Consider the following 19,530-nt stretch of genomic DNA (forward strand, 5'->3'; position numbering starts at 1 on the left):
GAAGATGCTTCCCTGCACCTGTTTTCACCTGGATCACAAAGAACTCCCTGAATCAAAGTAATAAAAGTGAAAAGGTTAAAGTCACACACACAATACAAAAAATAATCTATGCATAAAGAAATACTACTCCTGTAGTCACCAACATGAAGAAAAGCTGTTTAGTTTTGACCAAAATAAAAAGCTTAATTTCACCCTGCAGGATTCGTTTCTCATGAAGTCAGTAATGTTAAATAATGGCAGCATGTCATGAGTGTCTCATGTGTGCTTGGAGTTAAAGTGAGGAGCAGCCAGTCTGAGGAATGTGCTGCACTGAAACCAAACCATTCCCACAATGCTCAGAGAAGGAAGGAAGGAGGGTGGGATTTCTTTTTTCTTTTTTTTTAAAGCACCCACCTCCAGCTCGGCCCCTTTCTGTCTTGCTCGTGCACTTGTTCCTCCTCAGACATCCTCTCCGTGCCTACCTGTCTGCTGCTGGACGCTGTTACAGGATATAACTTCCCTCCGTTGACTTCACCTGGACACACACACACTTAGGGAGCGGACCGCTGGTGAGATGAAACAATTGCTGATTTGTTAAATTGTTCTTGTTAGTAAATTAACAGGTCGGACGAGACTAACAGGTTGATAAACAGTTAACAGGTTAATAATGGTAACATTCACAGTAGGACTATGCTAACGCTAGCTAGCTAGCTAGCTAACCCTAACCTAACTTTATAAACATGCGTCAGGATTATGTAAACGGAAGCTGTTTTACTTTCTACTTTTTTTCTTTATTTATTTATTTTTTTTAACTACATTTTGCCTTTTCAAACTCGACACTACCTTGAAAACTGACACTATTATCATATTTCATGTGAGTTGTCAGTGTTAGCTAAAGTATTTTAGCCAGACATCGTAGCAAACATTAGGACACATGCTTCCAGTAAACACTCACCTGTATCCACTCTTCTGTCCTTAACCTCCAAAACACCTGTTTGGTTTTTTCCCAGGTGACTAAGAGTCCAGGTCAGTTTAGTTCACCAAACACCTTGGCGAACCCTGATATAACACTAACGTCGTCAAAACTATCTTTACTTTTTATTTTAAGTAACTGTTTATAAAACTCAGCCAAACTGGAAATTCAGGTGTGTTTTTTTTAATTTATTTTTACTATTTGTTAATATGAAACCATCATGTTTCCATCTGGAGAATCAGGTGATTTAAAGTGACTGACAGCGGAATGATATGAAATGATCATAGACTGTACATAGCCTACGCGGAATGATACGACCTCCGCCATTAAAACTGCGGCTGTGCAGTTAAAATAAGACAAACGGGAACTACTTGACTGAGAGGTAAAGTTAATGGAAGTGGCAATTAACATGGAGGTTATGATGATGTGCTAGAATAGTAAATAGTGGAAGTTAAGCACTAAATTCAGTTGAAGTGCAGGTGAGAATGTGGCTCGGTTATGCTTTGAGTAACGTTGACATATGAGTTGAAGTTTAGGCACTGAAAGGAGTTAAAGTGTATGTGATAAATTGTGAGGAAGTCAAGAGAAAATAATGCTTGTATAGCTCATATAAACTGAAAGGATTTGATATTTGAGGCGTCAGACAGCAGTTGTGGGACCTAAAAACCAAAGAAAAGGTGACGACCTGAGAGTTGAAAGGGTTTGAAGTGTAGGCTGAGCAGTGAAAATCAACCAAGATGTCACTAACTGTAACAGATTAACTTTTATTTAAGGAATAAAAAATGAAAGCAGTGAAAGTGTTCAGCTAAATTAAACCGAAACTGTGATTATATAACAAATGACCTTGAGTAGCATCTTCTAAAAGCTCTGAACTTTGATCGTGCAGATAAACATTCATCTGGCTTCACATTAGATTATGGTTGGCACAGAAACAAATCAAACACTGGTGTCGTGTTTTGTTTTTCTCAAGGTTTCACCGTCACTTCACACTGACAGTTTTAGGATTTTTCACAGTTTAAAGTTAACAGAATGAATATTACACAAGATTTTATTCAGTCGGCACTATGTGATTGCTTGTAATGAACTATACCTCATTTAGAAGTGATCCAAAAGTGGTTTCACACTTTTCTGTTATTTCACCCTGTATTTTAGGTCCTAAACTCACAAAAATTCATCAGAATTTGAGAATTAATTTATATACAGTAAATGTATTGAACTATTCCAGCCTCTCCAAAATTGAAATGTATGAAGTGTATAGATAAATATAAATAAAATAATAGTATAATTAAAATTACTTTTCAGGAGTGGTATCATGTTGCACTAATACCACACCAGGGGTTTTCCATGATGCAGACCATTCACTCTTCTTTACAGCGCAGCCAGCATGTTGTTTTATTAAGCATATGTTGTTAAGCATATGCATCAATGAAGCGTTGTAGGTTACCTGGGGCTCGCACTACATTGCATACACACACACGTTGTCATTCTTGGATTCACCTGGTCATACTGACAGAAACACATCGGCATTCGTTTACAGCACACAACACCAAAGATAAAAAACACAGCCAGTATCTAGAAGTTAATGAGTAAACTGTGTGTCAAGGCTGGCAGCATGGAAAGTTCAAGCCAGACCTGTCGCTTGTTCCTGTTTTTGACTAATTATACCTGTGTGCTTATGTGAAACATGCAGCCTCCAGGGTTTCTTACGAACCAGAGGAACACAGATCATTTTTTTCCTCAGGCTAATGGGTATAGTTTCACGGCTGTTAACCTTTGCCTGGTTTCACTTCTCACCAACAGTTTTGTTGTAGGTGTTGAAGTGATTCGGGCTCATTTCTTTCTAAGTGACACTACTTTCCACAAACACAGCATCTAGCAGTTTTTTTTTTTTTTCTCCTGTCTTTCCTTCCTTTACAGGATACTTGGCAGACTTGCTGGTCTTGTTTTGTCTGTTGCAGGGAATGACCTGTATTTCATGCTGCTCTGTGTGGATGAATCATTTGAGGTGTGGCTGTCACTCACAACAAGGGGCTGAACTGCACAACCACAATATGGCTAATAACATACCATGAGGCTTAGAAACAAGTCTGTAAAGAAAGTAATACGATACAACAGCCTGGGAAAAAGTGATTTTGCAAGTGGTGCTATTTTTTTTTTTGCTGAGGGAGATTCTAGATCTTAAATGTTGCTGATGGTACTTGTACATAGAAAACACTTTCTCTAAAGAGTTGAGCTGCTGCCATTAGAGACAGAAAAGAGTAATGTAGTGATTCTCAATAGAGCTCAAACAATGAGTCAATTAATCAATCAGTTGGTTGTCAGAAAAATTAGTTAGTTTGGTTTACTTTTCAAGCAGAATGACCAAAAAAAACAATTGGTTCTAGCTAATTAAATGTGCAGATTTGCTGCTTTCTCTGTTTTATATCATTGTAAACTGAATATTTTTGGGTTTTGAACTGTTGATCAAATAAAATATGAAATATGGAGACGTCACCTTGAGCTCTGAGAAACAGTGATAGACATTTTATAGACCAAACAAATCAATTAATTGAGAAAATAATTGGCAGATTAATCTATAATAAAAAATATCTTTTTGACAGCCCTAAATAATTTTGTTTCCAGGACACAACAAGAAATGGTTGAGCTCAGTGAGTAAGTGATTATAAATGTAGTCTGTAAAATGGTCAAGGCCTTTAAATTGTCATGTGAAGGTGTCACTTGTATTGTTAAGGTGGCACCAACCACGGCTTTTTAAGCAACGTCCACCTGTCAGTCGTTCTGTCCGTCATCTCGCCGCTTTGATCCAGACTGTAATATGTCAACAACTATTCGATGGACTGCTGTGAACCTTTGTGCAGTGATCCATGGTCCCCAGAGGATGAATCCAACTCACTTTGTTGCATAGCTTCATGGATGCTGCACCACCATGTTTCTACTGGAGCCCAGAATGAACGGCTTTGAAGTTTAACAACCCAAATTATCCTCGTCAGCTACCATAACTTCCCCTACACACTTGGAGAGGGAGGGGTGTTCAGTTGGTTGCTATCTTCCCTCTCGCCTCTAAATGCCACTAAATCCTACGTACTGCATCTTTAACTTTCCACCTACACAGTTGTCTGTTCAATACTTGGATTTATTACCAAAATACCTTTTAGCCATTCTCGTCAGCTTCTCCAGCACTTTAGGTTTAGTGCTAATTTGCAAATGTTAGTATGCTAACACACTAAACTAAGCTGGTGATCATGGTAAACATGTTAGCATCGTCATTGTGACTATTTTAATACTAATTACTCATATTCCTCCATAATTCTCTCTTCGAGTTTCAACAGAAAGTAGTTTGATAGATCTAGATGATGAGAATGAAATATGAGCCACGGTCCTAGACAGCATGACAGATCTTTAGTTCTGATCCATTATGATTATATATCAGGATAAAAAGGCTTAAAGGCTGCTGTAAAGCACTTAATGATTTCTTTTCCTATTATCATTAGTAACTGTTTCAGCCATATCATCTGTATCAAGTGAATAAGTCCATAACAATGAGATAATGTGGCTTTGGGAGACTTTTGTTTGAGCCTGAGTTGAAGCCGTCTCTTGTTCTGCAGTAGGAGGCCTCGAGTTGGTGTGACGACTGTTTCAGTCAAACAGCAGTGTGTATATTTTAGGTGTGTCTGCCTTTGAACACCTGCTGCTTTTCTTATGAAACCCTCTCTGTTAAATTCACAAGCTTAGATACAATTAGAATGCTTTTTTGTTCATCCTCTTATCCTTTCAAGTATTTATTTCATTCATTGTTCAAGTTAATTATGTAGTATGATTTATGTTACCATCCACATTATAGAGCTATTTTCCTCCTCCTGTGTTGTGTCCAAAGGCCTGCACATGATTCAGTCTGCAGCAATTTATCGATTAGTTAGCAGCTATTAAAACAATTTTGATAATCAATTAATCAGTCATTTTTTAAAGGAGCAGAAGTCTATTCTGTGATTTCTGCTTCTTAAATGGGAATATTTTCTCTTTTTACTGACAGTAAACTGAAAGTACTTTGTGAATTAAACAAGACATTTGAGGATGTAATCTCGACCTTTGGAAAACACAGATGGACATTTATCACCACTTTCTAACATTTTACGACCAAACCAGTAATTGATTAATTGATAAAAATAATTGACAGATTAATCAGCAGTGAAAGAAAATCACTATGTGCAGCCCTAATAGCCTTAAACTGGGACACACTCTGCTTTCTGTCGGGGTTGGCAAAGTCAATCTGACTGTGACCCAAAAGCCTTTTTCTGGATTTTCCTCTCTTCCTCTTTTTTATGCACAGGTTTAACTGGATTTATTTATTCTATCTATCTCTATCTATAACTATATCTATCTATCTATGCAGTGTGCAGGTGCACTATAGTAACATCAGTTATAGATGTGATCTCTGACATTTCTGTTTTCTTTGAGAGCTGGTCTGACCTGAGCTGTGCCGTCGTCTGTCAAACCAGTTCTCTCTCCACGGGGCCACATTAGTTTTGCAGCATGGTTTCAGTCACTCTCCACTTACAGTCCTTTTTTCTTTTGTTGCTTGAGGTCCTGTGACTCAGCAAAGTGCTTTCATAAACAAGTAATAATAAAGGTGTGTTTATTTAAACATCCTGTTGAATGATAAACTCTTAATCCTTGAAATCCTCATTACTTTTAATGTGGTGGTGGTGATAATCTATGTGTTGACTTTCAATGGTTTAGTATTGTGATCATATTGTGTTAATGTATAAGACTCTGTAAAAATGAATGATTCAAAGATAATTGCAACTAACTATGAACAAAATTAATTGATCATGTGATTTTTACATTATCAATGTCAGAAAACATTTTTATATTATGATTTTGATTCCTATTGTACAGCCCAGCCTTATTTCAATGTAATGTGATCAATAACAGTTGAGCTCAAATATTTCAGTTCTCTGACTTGATGTTCAACACACTTGTAAAATGTGTGAATGAATGTTTTTGTATGTATTCACTTGCTGCACATTTGCCATCATGGTGTCTGGACATTTTTAACACTAGTCTCTATAACTCTTAACAGATATATTTATAAAAAAAATCTAGATAAGAATATAAATTGAAAACCCTTTTTATAACAGTTATTTTAAACTTGAATTTTTTGCACTTGCCCTCTCTTCTTTTCCAAACTTCTTCTTTTAGTCTCTCAGACAGTATTTTTCCCTCTGCCTCTGTTAGTCACAGTCCATTTCTCTCTCTCTACCTCTCTCTTTGCTGCTCTCTCTCTCTCTCTCTCAGTTCTGGGTCGTAGAGTGTCTCTCCCTCGGCCTCCCATGGCCTCCCCGCCTGCTTCCTCAGTCCAGGCATGACCGTCACCCCTAAAAAACACAGTGCTCAGCCTGATTCCTCCTCTTACAACGACACAAGTCCCAGGTTGGTGAGCATGTCTTTTAAGAACTCATGTAGTGTTACACAGTATAACTGATGGTGTCTTTATTTAGTATTTCCTCATACACACAAACAGTTTTCCACTCAAGAGTAAGCAGCTGAAATACAAACCTAGTCGCAAGTTTTTTTTCGGGTTTATTGTTGGCCTGATAGAGATGTGCAGTGCAAAACCTGATTCTGAGTTATGTGATCTATTTTGTCTTTTGATCGGATAGATAAATTCAACTGTCGAAGTCTGACAGTTCTTCCTGTTCACCAGTGGTGTCATTTGGCTCTTTGGTAACCAGGAAGAACTACAGGCTCTGTCAGCCCGTTCTGCCACAATGGGTGTCAGCATTGTCTCGTTTTTGAGACGTCTGTGGCCGACACTTACCCCGACAGAGCAGAGCACAGATGATTTGGGGGTGAGGAGTCAGATGCTTGTGCGCAATGAATCATGGTAAATGTAGGCACTGTCGGCACCTCTCCACAAGCAGGATAACTCCTTTCTCTATGTCAGTATACTATACACTGAGGTGTTTAGCTACCATCAACAGTGATTTTACATCCACATAAAAAGCAGCAGTTTCACTTTAAGCAACAGCTACAAGTGTGTGTGTGTGTGCATGTTTGTGGGCTGACATCACTTTTACCTGTTGAGTATTATCTCATCACATACGAACTAGACAAGGTCCGGTGCAGATGGATGAGGTCGAAGGCCTGCGATTCAAGTTCTCCTCTGAGGACTCGCTGTTGCTGGCTTCCTCTTTGGCTGAGCCCATCAACCTCGAAGGTCAGTTGGTCACAGTCAGCGGGATGAGGAGCTGCTGAAAGCTCCCTTTACCTTTTTGTCACAACACCATGACGTAACTTCACTGTGAATGTTAGCTCAGGGAAACTTGGATTTGATTTTTAATTCGGAAGTTTAATCGTTTCCTATGAAATTTGTGATGATGTACTAAGAAACCAAAGAATCCCACACACTTTTGACCACTTTTACTCATATGAATGGAATTTGGCCCTCAAATCGTCGCTCATACAGTTAATAAAGTCAGTACAAGTGATCGACATTGATTTTGTCACAGTGGAGTGTTTTTGATCCCGTTCACCTGTCAGCTATGGAGTGCAAAACCTTTGTGGGACTTTGAACAACAAAGTAAATCAGTTATCTAAATTACTTTAAAGCAGCTACTAGCTTCCATAATACAAGGATAGGATTAATTTGGCAGCTACATAGTGAGATCCTCTTTGAATAGATTGTCTTTTTGTTGACTTAAACCATTCTCTGTTTCTGTAAGCATGATGTGACTAGAACATGGCGCCGTATAAAGAATATTTTTGCCACAAAAGTAAGACATTAAAAATAACCTGTAGATGACCTGTAATGAATCACTGCGACACATACTCACATGACCGCAAAGCACAATCCTTGTTTGGGTCCTAGTGTTATTTTTTTCTATGTGTCATCCAGATTCCCATTATGCTGTGCTGCGAGGCGAGCTTGAGTCCAACGCCCAGAACCTGGAGGCGGAGTCATGGAGCGTGGCTGTGGACCAGGACTACCTGAGAGCCCTGAGCAAAGTGTTGGTTAAAAGACAGGACGTCATCTATGGTAGGCCTCACCAGCAAGGTCTATAAAGAGATGATGTGTTTTTACTGACAGAATTTACTCATGTCAGTCACCCGATGATGACGAATCTGCTCTGATGGCAGAATACACGCTAATTGCAAGTTCATATGTAAAACAATAGTAACAGGTACTGAATGTTTGCAGTATTTGTAAGTTGATGTATTCACAGTTCAAATGTACTCTAATGCCCTAAATTAATACTTTATTGTCTTGTACTTAAGATTTGTGGATAGTAAGATAATTTTATTGTTTTGGAGTTGTGTTTTTATATTGTTGTTTCTTATTTTTTAATTTTACTTTAACTCAACTAATTTCTACATAGTTAGTTTCTGTGAGTGAGACAGTGTCACAAAGCGCTTTATAAATAAAATGTATGTACTTAAGCTCAACCTGAACCTTTTTCCTGCGTTTTAACCAAGAAATGCCTCGTTATCACTTTCCTAGAGTTGATCCAGACGGAGATGCATCATGTACGCACCTTAAAAATCCTCCTCAATGTCTACATGTACGAGTTGAAGCAGTCTATGCTGATGGAGGAGGCCAGGGTGGATCGGCTCTTCATTGGGGTGGAGGCCCTGCACAACTTCCACCAGCACTTTCTTAACGTCCTCAAATTGCAACAAAACGAAAGTCAGGAGGAAGGAAGCCCCAACAATTACCAGATCACACTACTCGGGGATATCCTCATCTCTCAGGTAGGGCAGAGTAACTTTAAAGCCACCGCAGGGGAAATGTTTGCACAAATCATTGCAGTCAATCAGTCTAACTAATCAATGGGTTGCAACAAAGACTTCTTCTTCTACAGCAAGCATGACATGGAGCATTGTTATCTAGCTAGCTTTACCAGAGGTTCGGCTGTCAAAACTGGGACTCAGTGACCACGTTTTCATCTTTGTGTGACGTTTCATGTTTTGAAAATATGATGCACAAGCTATGTGTTGTCGTTGTAGTCCAACATGCAGCACTCGCATTGTTGTTCACTTTATTCAGGAATAAATAATAAATGTGTTTAGACTGCACTGTCTCTGCATGTGCTGACTGAGTGCACAGGTGTCCATAGGAATGCCTGGTATGTCTGAAACACACTGTAAGCGGACGACAGATTTGCCCCATAAGCCCAGGAATGATGTTGTGTCACAAGGATCACATTCCTGGAGAAGCATTTTTACATTCTGTGGTCAGTCATTTTCCTGGTGATGAGGAATGAGAATAATTTGTTTAAGCACAGAAACACCAGGGCTTTCTGTTCTGAACTATTCCCTCTGTAGCACTGCAAGTAAAAACAGCTTTAACCACACCACACATCAGGCAAGTAACATCTGTTGATAGTTTTAAGAAGCAGCTCAAGACTTATTTTTGTGTTTAATTAATTTTATCTCTTAACATCACTGTTTTTATGTATTTTATTGTTTTTTTTGTTTGTTATGCATTTGGCCTCTTATGTCCTTTGTTTCTAATACTTGTTATTAATTTAATACTTTTTTTTTAACTTTATTTTTTGTAAAGCATTTTGAGCTGCATTTTATGTATGAAAGGTGCTATGAAGTATGCTAATATGCTAGAATTCAATCTTATATCAGATGAACATCTTTGAGACATTTTAACAGTGATGGTCATTTTAAATGATTATATTTATTCCTTGTTCAAGGCTAACTTCATATGAAACATAAAAACCGAGGTTAGCTGTCCTGATAATGTGTCTCTAGAATGAAACACACACCAGGGACACATGCTGCAGAAAACCAGGACTCTACATAAATTCAAATATCTTTTGTTTGTATCTCTGAGTGTTATTGTGGGTTGCCACGGTCCTGTTTGTGGTTACCATACCTCAGCTGTTTGTTCTGTCTGTATAGCGTGTGTGTGTTGCAGCGTGGCAGGTGTGCGTTACATTTTTTTGTGGGCTATAAAGCCACAACATCCTGGAATCGTTGTGCTTCTCTCCTCTCTTTCTTCTGTTTCCATTCCCAAAATATCCCACTGTGTGTACAATTTGATATTTTGAGTCATGTTGACATGTTGGCAGCACCGTTTTTACTATTAAATTGTATCCTATCAGAATGTTTTTTTCTTTTTGTGTTAGTTTTCAGGTGCACTGGGAGAACGAATGATGGAGTGTTACAGTGTTTTCTGTAGTCATCACACTGAAGCCATCAGCTTCTACAAAGAGCAGCTGCAGAACAACAAGAAACTGCAGGTCCTTATTAGGGTAAGCTAATGTGGTTTTGTTACTAAGAAAATGCACTGGAATTAGCCAAACAAGAAACCGGTGCATACCTGGAGCATCGGAAGCCGTATCTAAGAAACAGGCCTTTTTCACAAACGGCGTTCTACAAAGAACGTCCCAACTAACAAAAAAGGAGCAGTGATAATTAACCAAAGACAGTTTACTGATGAGGGGGAGAATGGCAGGAGTAATACAAGTCAAGCTGAAACCTTTCTTTTTATAACAGAAAATAGGTCAGCTGCCCCTTGTGCGAAGGTTGGGAATCCCTGAGTGTTTTTTGTTGGTGACTCAACGCATCACAAAATATCCTGTCCTGGTGGATCGAATCATCCAGAACACTGAAGGTAAAATCTCACAACCCATCACTTCTCTACATCTCAGACTGAGGTTACTGAAATCCATCCGGCTACCTTCTTTGGTAACAAACACTGGCTGGAATTAGCCTATTAATAAAATGTTTTCTTATGTAAATAGACCGGTCAAGTAATATATTTCACTCTTCTTTCAGCTGACACAGACGAGTACAAGTCTCTGGTTCAGGCTTTGGTGCTGATGAAAGACACCATCTCCCAGGTGAACGATCAAGTCAGTATATACGAAAAAGACGCCCGTCTGCGAGACATCGGCCAGCGCCTGGAGCCAAAATCTCAGGGCCGACTGAAGGACGGCCGGCTGTTCCGCAGGGAGGATCTGATCCACGGAAACAACACGCTGCTGCATGAAGGCACCGTCACCTGGAAATCCTCTGGGAGGCAAAAAGGTTTGTGACAAGTTTATTGACATTGTGGCTGTTTTTGTCTGGTTTCCAAGGTTGTTGTGTTTTTCTTTTTTCCAGAGAAAAAAATCTTGCAGTACTTCCTGATTTAAGTTTAAATTCCTTGTGCATATGAGACGATAATTAAATGGCACATTTATACAGTCATTATTTATGTATTTTCTTGGTCGGCTGTGGCTCAGAGGTAGAGTGGGTCGTCCATCAAGCAGAAGGTTGCTGGTTCAATTCCTGGCTCCTTTGAGTCAGCATGCCAAGTGTCCTTGGGCAAGAGACTGAACCCCAACTTGCTCCTGAAGCAGTTTTAGTGTGTGAAAGAATAGTCTCATCCAACTTAGATTCCTCCTGAATGAATGATGTGTTCATGGGTGAATGAGGTTTTGATGTAAAAGTGCTTTGAGTAGTCGAAATGACTAGAAAGACGCTCTACAAACACAGACCATTTACCATTTGTAAGTGTACCAAGTGTAAGAAGGCGGAACAAGATGCTAATAACTTTGTTTTCATATCAGACTTGAAAAGGAAAAACAAAAGTCACTTCAAAGGAGCTTCAGTGCGCCTGTTTTTATACAGGTCATAATTCATCACCAAATTATATCAAGCAATACATCTGTATGGAAACTTTCACCATCAGTCAGTGGCAGCTGACTATTGTGTTTTTTTAATAGGAGGTTCAACGTCAGGGCACATTGCTTTGAAAGATTCAAAGAACCAGTGTAGCAGCATATTTTTATGTCATTATTACAGATTAACAGTCGCTCATAATGTGAGGTAGACATGTTTCAAGTCCATCTTCTGTGGCAGCTTGAGTCAAAACATCAGGCACTTGTGGTGTTTCGATGCTGAGCAGCATTTGTCTCCCCGCAGACATCCAAGTTGTGCTGCTGTCAGATGTGCTGCTCCTCTTGCAGGAGAAAGATCAGAAGCTTGTATTTGCTTCTGTGGTAAGTACTGCCCAAACATTAATGAGGCATTTTTGCAACGACACATAGAGGAAATGATAGAAAAGTCTACTTCAGGTGTCGGTCACTACCGTCTGTGTCATTCTTACTGAAACATTTTCTACCAGTTCCTCTACATGGACAGAAGCAACATTAAGGCTATGATACAGATGGCTTTTCTTTAAATCATTACATCAAAATTTGAAGTAATCCAGCAGAGATCATGATGATTATATGAATAATGACACCTGCTGTATTATCGTGGCTCATGCAGGATAACAAACCACCAGTGATCTCCCTTCAAAGGCTGATAGTTAGGGAAGTGGCTCATGAAGACAAAGCCATGTTCCTTATCTGTGCGTGCACCACCAGCTTGCCGGAGATGTACGAGATCCACACAGGCTCCAGAGAGGACCGCATCAGATGGACAGCGCTCATACGGGAAGCCGTGAACTCGTGAGCTACATTTTTTTTGTCTTAATTACAATGTATTATATAATCGATACATCTATGAATGTATTATTGGATAGTTGCAATAGCCTGTCTTAATGGCATTGATACCTGACGATGGCTAAAATAAATATGAGCATTGTACCAACATTTCTAAATGTTGGCAGGTCAACATTTTTTTAAAAATGTGTTGATGATACTCAGTAAGATGTTTGTGTGATCCAGATATCCAGAAGAGGAGCTGCACAGCAAACTAACTGCTAAACTTCAACAATTTCAAGGTAAGACACACACAACATGATCACCCACTAAATTAAACAAAACAAACACCAATTAAACAGCCCACTTTCTTACACAAGATTTTAGAGTGTGATTATGGGAAGAGATCAGTGGAAAAAATTCATGTGATTCCAAAATGTCTGACAGGTTTTGTCAGATCAAATCAAATGCGATCCTCTTACACACCATTTATTGACTTCAAACTTAAAAGCCTCAGTGTTTCAATGAAACGGCTTTTGTAATTCATACATGAAATGATTTTGTTCTGTGGTCAGATATTCATCTTTAGGCACAGGTGCTTGTTTTGAGGCGTTTGATTATGGTTGGATTGTGAAAACCAAAAACTAAGGGGCTGTGTGTGTGCACTGACATTTTCTCCACCTGATGAAAACCCTGTGGTTTTGACAAACATTTATTTTTGTGCTGTTGCTCCTCAGATATTCTAAAGATGAGGGACGACCAGATAAAGCAAAGTCTGACAGAGAAGCTGCAGATCTTTGCTGCTCTCTACGAGACTGTGACGGAGCAGGAAACCCCCCACAAAGGGCTTCTGCTCCGAGGAGACGCCACGGACCTCCAGCAGGGGGAGACACTGCTCAAAGGAGCTATTGATGAGGGTAAGAGCTGAGACAACAGTTTCTACTCTGTTGAGTAGAGTTGGCCTCAGTTTTGTGGATCAGTTGTTTGTCATGGCAGGAATGATTGAGGCAGTATTTATTATATCCGCTGTGAAAACGTAAATCCATATTTGAATTCTGAGATATTGTGAGATACGCACCGAAGTAAAGTAGAAAATACTTGTTCTGTTTTTACAGCCAAGTCATGACTCAGAGAGATGGGTGATGTCGTGTAAAGAGGAGATTAAGGAGTTGTTTTGTCTTTTGTTTGCAGTGGAAAACCTGCAGAACCTGCTCCTCTCGAGAATAAGAGACCCAAACCTTCTTATGGATGAGAGCAAGACACAGGGGAGGCTCCTCGGGAGGGCCGAGACCTTTGGAGTAGCTGATGGAAACTCGGCTACAAGCACCATGAAAAGTAAGCCGACATAAAGATAACGTGGTAGTGACTTTACCTCTTTTTATGAATGTCACTGGTACTGTGTTACCAGTGGAGACTGCAAAAGGAGACACAGCAAAACATTGTTAATGATGAGCTGACAAATGTATGTGTTATTTACTGGTATTTACTATTATTGTGCCACTTATCAGTTCTATTATAATTCTATTATAATGTATGTTAAATGTCAGAATTTAGAAGTCAGGAACTTTGGCAGAAATTTCTGAGTAACTCAGACATCAGCATACGGGTCATGTTTGGTCTATAATGCTGTATTTTAATGTTTGATCTAAACTTTCACTGCGCTGGTTTTCCTCACAACAAGCCCAGTCATACTGTTGACAAGTGAGTCCGTCTTTCTTTTGGTACCTGGACAGTAAACATTATCGCCAGCAGAAATTCAGACTGACTCATAGTGAATATGTGAAGGTGTTTATTGACTTTGGATGCGTGTATGATTTCATTTTCTCAGATGGAGATGAAGCTGAGGGGCCAAGTGGCAGCGAGGGCAGTCTGTTATACAGCAGTCACAGCACTAGTGACCCCCAGCTCCAGGAAACATCCTACTCCGAGAGCCTGGAACAGTCTGTGAGTGAGATCGATGTAAAGGATCTGAACGATCATCTCAGCTGGTGATAAAATATGAAATTTTTACAATGTTTGTGCAATTTTGCTTTAAGGCTGATGACGACACACAGATGCCAAACAGCGATTTAACCTCCAATCATTTCCCTGAGGGGGAGGTAACCCTTGTTTTTCCTCCTCTTTGGTCGTCAATACTGAAATATTGATATTTGTCACTGCAAATATTTCGGTGTGCCTTATTTTTCTCTGTAGGTGTGTGACAGGGTGATGCTGCTCGCACAAAGACTATACAGCTTACTAGTAAGACATTTTAAATTCCTCCGAAATCTATATAGCATTCAATAAGGCACCTCACTCACTTTCTAAATTGTCCTTTAGCTTTTGGCTAAATTTGTGAAGCTAAATGTGACATTCACTACTCTTCTACCACAATAATACAGTGTGTGTTTGCCTGTGTGTTGAAGAATGTAATATATGACAGTGAAACATATGAAATCTACCACAGGCAGTCATCGTCCAGCAGGACAGCCAGATTGAGCTGCAGCACACTTTTCAGTCAAAGAGCAAGCAGCGCGCTCGCCATTACAGCAGCGTTCTGCTCGAGCAGGAGAAGCAGCGAAACTTGGAGAAGCAGAAGGAAGAACTTACCAACTTGCACAAGCTGCAGGCCCAGCTTCGAGAGGAGCAGCAGCGCTGGGAGAAGGAGAGGGAGCGGCAGAGGATTCAGATCGAGACTCTGGAGGAGCAGCTCCAACGGAGGGAGAAGGACTGCCAGAAGTGGGAGGAGAAGCTCAGTGAGGAGAAGGATGAGCTGGAGAGGCAGAAGGACGACTATCAAAAGGACCTGGAGAGGCTGAGGGATTCCACAAAATTGGTATACAAGGACCAGGAGCGACTAACTCAGGAGAGGGAGCGTGTAGAGCAGCTGCAGGAGAAAATAAAGAAATTCATCCCAAACCAAGGACAGTCCAACTACGATGATCCTGCACAAGTGAGGAATAGGATAAGAGTCTCATGGATGATTTAATGTTTATTAGCGTTATCGTGTATTCATCTTCAGTCTTCACAGGTAGAAGTGAAATAACAGTTTCACTTATTCCCTGTCTCTCCCTAGTGCTGGGGTCTCTCCAGTTACCAGTCGTTCAGAGGAAGCATAGTGAACGGAGGTGGGGGTCTGGCCGTACCTCCAAAGCTCCACGTCTTGCCCACCTCCTCAGACTCCATGGAGATTCCTCCAAAGGTTCCACCGCGTAGGGAGAGCATCAGCCCCCAGCCGGCCAAGCCCGAGCTGCCCATCCAGCTGGTCAGCACCACCAACCAGGTGTACAAGCCTGCGGTCGTGCAGCAGCAGATCCCCACCAAGCTAGCTGGTCTGTCCAAGGGGAAGGAGAAAGGCTTCAAGACGAAGGGGTCCCACCAGAGGACGCACAGTGCCGGTCAGTCTGTTAGCATTATGTTTTTATGTCTCAGCACAAGGGTTACGTTCAGTTTTAATATTTGTGAATTTTGTAATAAATGTTTTACCGAAACTGCTTCATTTCATTATGTGTTTGTTTTTATTTGATTGTCTTTTATTCGCTTGTATTTGAAATTTGTTGGTTTTAGCTACATCTGAACTTTAGATACCTTAAAGATCTGGTGTGTGTGTGTGTGTGTGAACCCCAGTCCTGTCTTTCTCCACCCAGCCTCTATAGATGTGAACCAGGTGCTGCCCATCCGAGTGAGTGGGAAAGAAGGAGGCAGTCTGAGAGTCAAAAGGAACGCCAGTCCTCAGAGGATCTACCAGTCAGGTATAGACGGACAAAGAGAAATGGCTTATGAGAATGATAAGGGTGGTCAATTTGGATTCAGAGGGATGCAAGATGCACAAAAAACAATAGAGGTTCACTAAGGTCTGTTTCTAGTGTTGAAAAATCAAACTATAAACTTGGGTATTGTTGAATTTAGTTCCAATTTATTGGTAGATTAATTCTCTTTTTAATATCCATTAGACATAAGTGTGATGCAATTATGCACTGTTTTAATTAATTATGATGTTTTAGTTAAGAGGTATAGAATATGATGTGTGTGTGTGTGTGTGAGCAGCTTTAACACTCATGGCATGCACAAGTACTGCAGCAGCTACTTATTTTGTATGCCTGTAGGTGTTGACATCAACATGCCAACATCTGCAGGTCTGAGCTGCTGTTTGTTTCCTTCCTGTATAAGATGCAGGTTGACGTTAGTAAAAGTGGTTACAGCTCCCCCTTGTGGAGAATCTGCAACCTGCCAAACATGCGTGAAGAAGTTTGAGAGCCTGAGCCATTTTATAAGGTGCCTGCCTATAAACGGGACGTCACTCAGACGGTTTAAAGAAATACTGTAACTCATATTTAAAAGTTGATGGGAGGGTAGATTGGTCTTGCATCATCAAGTGTTTCTGTAATTTTACTACTGCAGCTACATTTATCTCATTTTATTTCTCCTTTTAGGTGCCTTCAACCCCCCAGGATCTGCTTGCAGTGTGAAAATGTCTCAGTCCTTCAGCGCACACAAGCGAAACAGCAACGAGGCTCCAGCGCCTCCTCCTTTTCCCAAAGATGTTCTCGAAATGGGCAATGAGAAGGTAATATTCCTTTAATCCTAAACTGCAGACTGGAGTTTGGATGAGGCCTTGTCCGACATAAAGACTTATACACATGGAAAGACTGATGGAGCTGTTAGAGGACATTGGACATGACTTCATGACGTCCATGTGTCCACTATGAAGAGGACATTCAATAATGAGGACTTTTATCACTGGAAACTGGCTGTTTGCCTTCAGATCAGATGACCGTGTGGGGGAAAAAAAAAGAAGGGAAAAACCTCGGCCAATCTGTACATCGGCAAAGACAATATTTTAAATGAAGATGTTGCAAAAGTTTGCCAAAGACTTTAATGAGAAGTTCTTTTTTTTTTTTTTAATCATTTTTATTTTAAATGAAAGTAGGTTGTCTCTAACCATTTAGCACTCATGTTTTAACTCTTAAGCTTTCTCATTAATTTAATGAGTGACAAACATTGTGGGAGTAAGCTGTAGATTCTTAATGTTTACATCTGTTTGGTCTGTAGATACGAGGTGCCAGCACAAACTTTTTATTTCAGAAAGAATCATATTGAAATTTGTACTGCCGCCCTGATCCTCAGCACGTGTTGTAAATGATCAGGGTGGAATGTGGTTTGTAAATATTATGGACAGCTGCTGGAAGCATTTATGATAACCGAACGATTTCTGACTTTACCTGCTAAATAATATTTAGATTTAAGATTTAGCGTTATTATGTTGATGGATTTTCTCTGGTAGAGACTCATTGACCGCTGTCACCTTCTGGTTTCAATGAAAAATTCTTATAAATCCAAACTAATGGATCATGGAATAAAAAGATGGTTGACTTGACAGCCCTGAGTTTTTTGTGCATTGACATTTTCAAGTCTGCCCAAAAACTACAGTCAGGTGTCCATATGTGCAGTGAAACCGTTTTTACTTGTTAATAGTGGTCGTAAAGAGATCACAACCTACCATGCTTCAAATATAAGTGATGGGGATAAGTGATGATCATCATCATAATGATGTTGTTATTGTTATTGTTATTAATGATGTAGTAGTAACTTTATTTATATTGCACTTTTAAAACAACGGTTACAAAGCGCTTTATGAAGACATAGAAACAAGAGAAATAACCAGGTAAATAATACATACAAGTCTAAAAGACACAGCAATAATGACAAGCACAAAACACAGTACAAACTGGAGAAAAACTATTCAAGCGAAGCGCATCCAGCTATTAGTGGGAGGCTGTCTGAGGACTGTCATAAGCCTCCGAAAAGATATTTGTGTAAATATGTTGCACTAGACACAAAGACGTCTCAATTATTGAACCTATATTGTCAAAAACTGGCAGAGTATTTTTAGAGTTATTTATTGGATAGCACATGGCTTCATTTCCCTTGTTAAATTAATAGGTGCCTTTTTAATAAGTTGTTAGTCCCTTTTTAGTAATGTAACTAGTGTGATTAGTCCTTTTACAAATGTTACTAGTGTTCTGTGGCTCATACGCTGCTGTCAGAAAACAGCTTCAATATAAAACGCCTACACAGACCCTGAAAAACTGATCAGGCCGACCTTTAGGATGTGAAACCCAAACACAGACCTACGTGGTGCTGTACGGCGCCCCCGCCCCCGCCCGCCCCACTGAACAGCGCCTTAGTTGATCTGATAGTGACGATCGCAGTATAAACAGCTCTCCACTGTGAGTGACTGAGCCAAGGCGACACAGAGGCTCTTTGTCAGACTGCCGCTCGTCTCTGCAGAGCGTGAACAGCAGTGGACCTTTTTCACAGCTGGAGGGGCCGCAATGAAAAGACGCATTCAGACAGAACCTCTCACAGCCTGTTAAGTTTAAATTCTGTGGAATATTGTGCAACAAAAACAAAACACCAAGAATCTGGTACAACATTTCTTTATTATGTTTATTCCTCAACAGAGGCGTTAAAAACCACTTGGTGATGACAAACTATACTGGTGGATGAATAATCTGTCCTGGAAAACACTGTTATTGAACCAGCGGGGGCACACGTCCAGACAACCCGACCTCAGCTGCTACACAGACGTGTCGATCTTTGTTATCAGGCATCATAAATGAACTACATCCACACTGGTGTAGAGAATTAAGTGACTGCTGAGCTCTGGTGTTTAACATCACAGCCTCTAGCCTGAAGTGGACTTTAAAACCAAAGCAGGATGAATATTGGCTATATCTTAATTTCCATTCTTTAAACCCTTTGGGTAAACATAAACAAATAGAGACATGAACCAACGACTTCTATCAGCCCATGAATTTAAAAAAAATGTTGTGCAAATGCCTCATACAAACTAATCTAATCATCACTCGCTCCTCAGCTCACACGTTAAACTGCAGCACATCAGCACTTTTCATAAAGCAACGTTTACATGTGACACATTCTACTTCAGCCTCCCAGCATGGACACATTTAAGGCCAAAACCAGTTCTTAAGACAATATGAGCGACGACTGGGGGAACAAATCTGGCCAACGTTTTTAACTGTGGCTCCACCACTAATGTATACTAGAGATTATACACTGGCTTTATATAAAAGGGTAAAATCTAAATCATAGCATGCAAAACAAAATACCAAAAGTAAGATGAGAAAACATTAACAAATGCTTCAGTAAAAA

At 40.0% G+C, this 19,530-nt stretch overlaps 1 protein-coding gene across 2 annotated transcripts; it reads left to right on the top strand.

Moving 5' to 3' along the window:
- Positions 1-465: 465 nt before the first annotated feature.
- On the top strand, positions 466-17,731 carry arhgef18a (rho/rac guanine nucleotide exchange factor (GEF) 18a). Of its 2 annotated transcripts, none has more exons than XM_070845562.1 (20): positions 466-548; positions 6,248-6,382; positions 7,063-7,169; positions 7,848-7,988; positions 8,451-8,701; positions 10,090-10,215; positions 10,460-10,577; positions 10,742-10,993; positions 11,873-11,949; positions 12,221-12,402; positions 12,622-12,677; positions 13,113-13,292; positions 13,567-13,710; positions 14,204-14,319; positions 14,412-14,474; positions 14,569-14,616; positions 14,822-15,307; positions 15,431-15,752; positions 16,002-16,106; positions 16,788-17,731. In XM_070845562.1, the coding sequence occupies exons 2-20, from the start codon at positions 6,315-6,317 to the stop codon at positions 16,934-16,936; spliced, it is 2,991 nt and encodes a 996-aa protein (XP_070701663.1). In that variant the 5' UTR covers positions 466-548; positions 6,248-6,314; the 3' UTR covers positions 16,937-17,731. The 2 variants fall into 2 exon arrangements, with proteins under 2 accessions (XP_070701663.1, XP_070701664.1); XM_070845563.1 differs by lacking the exon at positions 466-548 and adding an exon at positions 5,526-5,579.
- Positions 17,732-19,530: the final 1,799 nt, after the last annotated feature.

Source organism: Pempheris klunzingeri, chromosome 15 (assembly GCF_042242105.1).
Source record: "Pempheris klunzingeri isolate RE-2024b chromosome 15, fPemKlu1.hap1, whole genome shotgun sequence".
Taxonomy (NCBI): Eukaryota; Metazoa; Chordata; class Actinopteri; order Acropomatiformes; family Pempheridae; genus Pempheris; species Pempheris klunzingeri.